At 41.1% G+C, this 9,401-nt stretch overlaps 1 protein-coding gene across 6 annotated transcripts in view; it reads right to left on the bottom strand.

Moving 5' to 3' along the window:
• Positions 1–6,207, bottom strand: part of dip2ca (disco-interacting protein 2 homolog Ca) — a 47,496-nt gene extending 41,289 nt beyond the window's left edge. For 2 of the 6 annotated variants that reach the window (XM_027173781.2, XM_027173782.2), the window contains exon 1: positions 1–131. This exon is cut by the window's left edge and continues 110 nt beyond it. In XM_027173781.2, coding sequence (XP_027029582.1) covers positions 1–47 — 47 coding nt within the window. In that variant the 5' untranslated portion in view covers positions 48–131. Of the gene's footprint in view, positions 132–5,568 lie in introns of those variants that run through there. The other 4 variants (XM_027173783.2, XM_047808686.1, XM_047808687.1 and 1 more) reach the window with 3 other exon arrangements.
• Positions 6,208–9,401: the final 3,194 nt, after the last annotated feature.

Raw genomic sequence — 9,401 nt, 5'->3', positions numbered from 1 at the left:
ATGCAGAGAGAGAAAATGTGTACAGAGATTTCAGACCAGTCACTCATCACAAACTACAACCATTTCACACAAGTTCATTTTTTCTTCCTAAAAAGATGGTTGGAGTTTTGTTGAAGAGGGCGGGGCAAAGACTAGTAATGACATCATGTGTCAAATGCTTTAAAAAATAACAAGCTATTTATATTTGTGTTTTTTGAGACAGCGAGCGAAAAAAAAACAATAAATAGAAACGTCAGATGAAGCAAAACTGAAACATTCATCTAAACATTATTATTATTATTATTATTATTATTATTATTATTATTATTATGAAACCAGTTGTCTCCCTTTCCTAATTATTTTGGTGAGAATTTTTTTCTTTGCACACACACACACATACACACACACACACACACACACACACACACACACTTTAAATGATATGATGTCATTTAATCATCATGGTGCTTTTCTTTGTTCTTTAAAAAAGTAACAAATATAATTAAGTCTGAATAAAAGTGAAAGCAGTCACTTGCCAAGCGACACAAACTGTCTCTCTCCTGTCAATCACAGTCACATGGGCCAATCATGAGTCTGACTGATGAATGGAAAATGGTTGAGAAAATGTGTGTTTTATACAGACTAAAGAAAAACCTTTCTTTATTTACAGAATTTTTCAGATTTTCTAAAAATTCTCAGACTTTTCTCACAGCACGAGGTTCTGGTATTGAATTACGTTTCTTTATTTTCAGCTGCCTGATGTTGGTGAAGCATGTGGAGTGGTGATCAGATGCAGATCTGCTCTGAGAGCTGCAGATTCCTGAGCTCTGATTTCTGTCATGTGAACACTGAGTGAACGCCGGAGCACAGAATCACAGCCGTACTGAACATTTCAGAACTCACTGCTGATATGAAAGACATGGAATTCCCATTAAATTACAGCTATTCAAAAAAACTTCAACTTACAATCACAACATGTGCACAACTGAGCTGTGTGTGTGTGTGTGTGTGTGTGTGTGTGTGTGTGTGTGTGTGTGTGTGTGTGTGTGTGTGTGTGTGTGAGAGTGTGTGTGATTTTAGAGTCTAATAAAAGTTATACAGCAAAAATACGCAGCTTCCGATATTCACACTGAGATTCAGGAACATATCAAATTATTTGCAGCATTTAATAATAATAATAATAATAATAATAATAATATAGAAGTCTGTAAATTGTGCCATTACTTTAAACTTTTGTTTAAATGACACGAGCAGAAAAGAAATTTAAAACATTATCACTTAATGATATTTTTATCCTTTAACGCATTTTTCATTTTGTCTTTAAGAGCAGAAATATTCACTAAAAGTCACCGTGATGTCACAATACAGATGTTTTTCTGTGTTCATTTACTCAGCATCTGTAGATTAAGAGTGTTGTTCACAAAATAAAATAAAAAGCTGCTACATCTGTTTTAAAATCATTTAACTGATTAGAATTTGATCAGTGGACTGACATCAGGGGACGAGGACAGTCACAGAGACACTTCAGGAACAACAGTGTGACACAGCTAGACTTCAGTGAGTCAAACAAACACATTAAATAAACCCTGAACACATGTAGACGTGTAAGGATTGTACTTTATAAGGGAAAAACGTCTTGCAGAGAGAGAACACATCAGTGCAATTGTTCAAGATGCTCAGACTCGTGATGTCGTTTTCTCTCAGGAGTTTCAGAGCTTGTTCCTTTAACTTCCACATTTAAGAGCAGTTTAAAAGCACATGCTTGTGAACATCCTGCTGAGCACCACCACACTTTTGTACACTTTTATTAACTACTGAATACACTACTAAATAAACTACTACATATGAAATATGTTTAAATGACACGTGGCTGTTTTTACAGCATTTTTCTGACCTTAGAATATCACTTTCTCCTCTTTTACTGAAGTTTAAATGAGATTTTTCCCTCCATTTTTAAGGTCTATGATTTAATACCCAAAGATGGTTGAACTGTGACATCTGTAGAGACGTGAACATCAGCCGCATCATGTTTGTGTTTTATGTCAGTGAGACACAGACAGCAGCAGAAATAAACAGTTTTAATATTATTATTTCTTCTGATCAGCAGCTCAGTGTGATTCAATCAGTGTGAATTAATGAGTCACAATAATGGTGAATTCAGCACTGTGTTTTAACGAGCTTTTATCATGTCTTCGCTAGAAAATAACGATAATTATAAATAACTATAACCTCAAAAAAATAAAAAATTCTGGAACCTGGAAAGTTCTGGACACACACACACTCACACACACTCACCCATGCACACACACACACTCACCCACCCACACACACACACACACTCACCCATGCACACACACACTCATCCACCCACACACACTCACACACACACACTCACCCACCCACACACACACTCACCCATGCACACACACACACACTCACCCACCCACACACACACACACACACACACACACTCACCCATGCACACACACACACTCATCCACCCACACACACTCACACACACACACTCACCCACCCACACACACTCACCCACCCTCACACACACTCACCCATGCACACACACACACTCACCCACCCACACACACTCACACACACTCACACACACACACACACTCACCCACGCACACATACACTCACACACACTCACCCACACACACACACACACACTCACCCACACACACACACTCACACACACTCACACAATAAATATGCACAATTCATAATGGGTTCCTTCACACGGGTTCCACAGGGACCACAATGTCATTACAGAACATCACCCCATTACGGGATAATAAATAAAATGTATAAATTTAAGTTAACAAAGCTTTTTAATAAAAATTAAGATCATGATATTTCTATCTGATTAGAAACTCTATTGTGCTGTTCTGCTTTAAACAAAAGTGCAGCAAAATAAGTTTTATAATCACACAGAGGATCTCAGACCTGCTCATTACACACGTGTCAACATGTCAGTCTCGAAACAAGGAGCTAAAGCTGCAGATGAAACCTGACAAAGCAAAAGAGCAGGTCAACACTTTGACTTGTATAAAAGACAGAGTGAAGCTGGACTTACAGAAGAATCATGAACTCTGTGTGTGTGTGTGTGTGTGTGTGTGTGTGTGTGTGTGTGTGTGTGTGTGTGTGTGTGTGTGTGTGTGTGTGTGTGTGTGTGTGTGATTACTGCAACGGGTGAGCTATTATCAGTGATGGTGTGTAAAGGGGTGACACAGAGAGGAAGGGGTTAACAGAGCTGTGTGTTGGAGCTCCACATGCCTGAAGACTGCAGGATGTAAAATGAAGCCAGATGTGGCCGCGTTCAGAGAAACAAATAAAAAAACTTTCAGGAATTTCAATGCAACAATCCACAGCCCTTTACAGGGGCCTCAACTCACACTACCTCCACCTACTGTAACACACACACACACACACACACACACACACACACACACACACACACACACACCAGGTTACTGACACATGCTCACAGTCTAAACACCAAAATCTAAACACTGTGTCAATAAATATACTGAAGTTGAAACCTGGACATCGCTCGGTTGTTAATGTTGTGATATTCAGGTAGTACAGGAAGTGACATCACAGTATTTTATATTGTGCCTTTAAACTGAAAAACTGGTTTAATACAGAGCAACTATTTTTTACAAGTATTTCTATTTCTGAACCAACAGAAACAAAATAATTCTTATCACACAGAGAAATTCCATGGCACAGGATTCATTATTCATTTCATATAACTGTAAATGAAGTAGGATTTTATCTGTACTTTGTTTTCTGTTTGTTTTCTGTGTACATGTTTCATTTAATGTTGTGGAACATCAGAGAAGTAAAGAAGTGTAAGCTCCTCTGTCACACACACACACACACAGAGAAGACTCCTTCACTGTCACACACACACACACACACACACACAGACACACAAATACAGGAGACTCTTTCATTATATCTTACAGAAATGTTTTCTCACAGAAACGTGAGCTGTTACTATAAAAACCATAGTGTATCAGAGTGTTAATAAAAACCTGCTCTACAGTCTGAGCTGCTGTTAGAGAGAATAAATCAGCACCTTCTGACCAATCAGGGTTCAGAACTACAGCCCTGAGCATTATGCTGTATTCGACTAAAACTCATAACTCAGAATTTCCAGCATTCCAAAACCCCCCTCAACTCAGGATGGTCTTTTTAGCCTCAAATTCAGCAAGTGACATCAAATCAGCAGAGCCGCTCATGAGCACATGGAGACGTTACTGTTAAAACTATAACGCTTCACTGTCTGAGGAAAATATCCATTATTCAGCACAGCCGATGTTTGTGCGCTGATAACAAACCATGAGGTGTCAACAATTTCCCCACGATGTATCTCAGAGTTCCAAAATGATTTGCATGTTTACACTTTCACTTAATTCTGAGTTAATTTGAATGCATCATTAATCATTAACAAAGCTGTGAAGTTTCACCAGTGGACTGATTCTCTCTAAACCGCGAACCAAATTTAATCTGCCATTAATGATGAATTCATTCATCAGATTTGTTGGATTTACAGGTGTGTGTGAACACAGAGCACTGAGTGATGTGCCGCACCTTAATAAACTCACTCCATAAGAGAAACCAGTCTATAAAGAGCTTATTAGTCTGTAGAGCGCTGTGATGGAGTGGAATAAAGTCAGATGAATTATTCATTATCATGTTAAAGTGTGAGGAATCTGTACCAGTGTTCAGGACTGAATCACACGCCACACTGACCATCAGCACAAAGACACTTCAGTCCACAGACACCACACACACAGCCAGTGAGAAATCTGTCTGTAAGAGTGATAACGCTTCACAAAAACACACATCCTTAATCTGCTGGGTGGAAAATAAAAACTGTGTGTAGAACTGAATAGCAAACATTAAAATACAAATAACTAAAGACAGAAATCATGAGAACTGAGCAGAACATCAGCAGCTCCGACACGCCACAGCTCTGAGAATCACCTTAAATGGCTGGGAAACATCTCACTGAAGGCCTGAGCATAACACACACACACACACACACACACACACACACACACACACACACACACACACACACACACACACACACACACACACAGGGTGAAGCAGTTTATTTGGAGATGATGAGTATATAATGTAAGGAAACACACTCAGACACATCAGTCACTCCATCTGACTGTAATTGTAAATATTATTAAGACAGTAAATAAATGTTGAGAATAAAAGCTTGGATTTTTTACTGGTTCTCATGTTGAGGCAGTGCGGAGAAATGAAACAAAGACACGCAGGAGGGTGGAAACGGAACATAAAACCGTGGGGCTGCTATTTCTATCAACACGCATCGCGACGTGACGGAGTAACGCAGCAGCGTGAATCACTGCGTAAATCCAGCGCCGACCACATCTGGATCATATGAACACTGTGTGTTGGGGGGTACCGGGGTGGGTGGGGGTGGGGGTGTATATAGTGTCTCCGTCCTGTCAACACCTTCATAATAATAATAATAATAATAATAATAATAATAATAATAATAATAATAATAATAATAAGCAGACTTACCTTCCGACAGCTCCAGCTCTAGCTCCGCTAATCTCGCCCTCACCTCCAGAGGAAGCGGCAGAGCATCACGATCCGCCATTGTGTTTAATCTCAATAACACACACACTCACACACACACACACACACACACACACACACACACACACACACACACACACACACACACACACACACACACACACACTCTCAGGACAGGGTCTCGCGCTCCCCGCTGCAGCAGCACGTAAACGCTCCAGTGGAATAAAGAATAAATCCCGGATTCCGGAGTAAATCACAGCTCGGAGTTGCGCTGAAGGGCGGCGTGATGTCACAACGGCGTGATGTCACAACGGCGTGATGTCACAACGGCGTGATGTCACAACGGCGTGATGTCTCTGTGTGTCTTTAACGAGACGCCGCCATACCGGAGCGCGTGACTCGGGGCTGTAACAGCGCGAGCTAACGGTGTGGGCTGTCAGCGGCTCGCGACTCCTTCAACCGTCACCTTCGTGCGTGACGCAAAGCCTCGAACCGGTTATTTCACCAGTAACAACTAGGGGGCGTCAGAGGGAGGGGGAGGGAGAGGGGAGAAGCGAGGGAGGTAGAGCGAGGGAGGGGGGAAAACTACACAGTACACAGAACACAGTACACACTATACACTACACAGTACACAGTACACAGTACACACTATACACTACACAGTACACACTACACAGAACACAGTACACAGTACACAGTACACACTACACACTACACAGTACACAGTACACACTACACAGTACACACTACACAGTACACAGTACACACTACACACTACACAGTACACACTACACAGTACACACTACACACTACACAGTACACACTACACAGTACACACTACACAGTACACAGTACACACTACACAGTACACACTACACAGAACACAGTACACACTACACAGAACACACTACACAGAACACACAACACACTACACAGAACACACTACACAGAACACAGTACACACTACACAGTACACACTATACACACTACACAGAACACAGTACACACTACACAGAACACACTACACAGAACACAGTACACACTATACACACTACACAGAACACAGTACACACTACACAGAACACAGTACACACTATACACACTACACAGAACACACTATACACTACACAGTACACACTACACAGAACACACAACACACTACACAGTACACACTATACACTACACAGTACACACTATACACTACACAGTACACACTATACACTACACAGAACACACTACACAGAACACACTACACAGAACACAGTACACACTACACAGAACACACAACACACTACACACTATACACTACACACTACACAGAACACACTATACACTACACAGTACACACTACACAGAACACACTATACACTACACAGTACACACTACACAGAACACAGTACACACTACACAGAACACACAACACACTACACAGTACACACTATACACTACACACTACACAGAACACACTATACACTACACAGTACACACTACACAGAACACACTATACACTACACAGTACACACTACACAGAACACAGTACACACTACACAGAACACACAACACACTACACAGTACACACTATACACTACACACTACACAGAACACACTATACACTACACAGTACACACTACACAGAACACACAACACACTACACAGTACACACTATACACTACACACTACACAGAACACACTATACACTACACAGTACACACTACACAGAACACACTATACACTACACAGTACACACTACACAGAACACACAACACACTACACAGTACACAGAACACACTACACAGAACACAGTACACACTACACAGAATACACTACACACAACACAGTACACACTATACACTACACAGTACACAGAACACACTATACACTACACAGAACACACTATACACTACACAGAACACAGTACACACTATACACTACACAGTACACAGAACACACTACACAGAACACACTACACAGAACACACTATACACTACACAGAACACACTACACAGAAGACAGTACACACTACACAGAACACAGTACACACTATACACTACACAGTACACACAACACACTACACAGAACACACTATACACTACACAGAACACAGTACACACTACACAGAATACAGTACACACTATACACTACACAGTACACACAACACACTACACAGAACACACTATACATTACACAGAACACAGTACACACTACACAGAATACAGTACACACTATACACTACAAAGAACACACTACACAGAACACAGTACACACTATACACTACACAGAACACACTACACAGAACACACTATACACTACACACTACACAGAACACAGTACACACTAAACAGAACACAGTACACACTATACAGAACACAGTACACACTATACACTACACAGTACACACAACACACTATACAGAACACAGTACACACTATACACTACACAGTACACAGAACACACTACACACTATACACTACACACTACACAGAACACACTATACACTACACACTACACAGTACACACTATACACTACACACTACACAGAACACACTATACACTACACAGTACACAGAACACACTACACAGAACTCACTACACAGTATACACTACACAGAACGCACTACACACTACACAGAACACACTACACAGTACACAGTACACAGAACTCACTACACAGTATACACTACACAGAACGCACTACACACTACACAGAACACACTACACAGTACACAGTACACACTACACAGAACTCACTACACAGAACACACTACACACTACACAGAACTCACTACACAGAACGCACTACACAGTACACACTACACAGTACACAGAACACACTACACAGTACACACTACACAGAACACACAACACAATACACAGAACACACTACACAGTACACACTACACAGAACACACAACACAATACACAGAACACACTACACAGAACACACTACACAGAACGCAATACACAGTACACACTACACAGTGGTTATGTGGTTGTTTCTGTATACAAAAGACATTTGGGTTTAAGGTTCAAAGGTCTTTTTGATAAGAAACATATTTTATTGCTTTTACTTAGATATGAATTATATTTACCCCTAAGATTAATGTTTATATGTTTAGAGATTCGGATTTGAGAGGAGAACTTCACCTGGTCACTCAACACCAATTCCATCATCAAGAAAGCCCAGCAGCCCATCCTGAACATGTTCTACAGAGGGACCATTGGTTTGGGAACTGCACCATCTCTGATCACAAGACCCTGCAGCAGATAGTGAGGACAGATGAGAAGATCATTGGAGTCTCTCTTCCCTCTATCATGGACACTTACACCACATCTGTAAAGCCAACAGCATTGAAGACCTCACACACCCCTCACACACACTCTTCACCCCACACATTCCTCTTTACACCATACACACCCCCCCCCACACCCCCCACACACTCTTCACCACACACCCCTCACACACACACTTACCCCATACACCCCATTCACACCTCTCACACACACTCTTCACTGCAGATACCCCTCATACATACTCTTCACCCCACACACCCCTCACACACAGTCTTGAGGCCTCACAACCAGACTGTGAAACAGTGTCTTTTCACAAGCCATCAGACTCCAAAAACTGAACTGAACTGAACTGAGCACAGCACACATACACACACACACACACACACACACACACACACACACACACACACACATTTACATTCACACCATGTGACAGACCCCTTATCCAGAGCGACGTACATAAGAGCTTAAATCTCTAACATTGAATACATTAATGCTGGTTCACTAGGTTACATACTTAAGAT

Source organism: Tachysurus fulvidraco, chromosome 25, assembly GCF_022655615.1.
Source record: "Tachysurus fulvidraco isolate hzauxx_2018 chromosome 25, HZAU_PFXX_2.0, whole genome shotgun sequence".
Lineage (NCBI taxonomy): Eukaryota > Metazoa > Chordata > Actinopteri > Siluriformes > Bagridae > Tachysurus > Tachysurus fulvidraco.
This window is presented reverse-complemented; position numbering and strand designations above follow the sequence as displayed.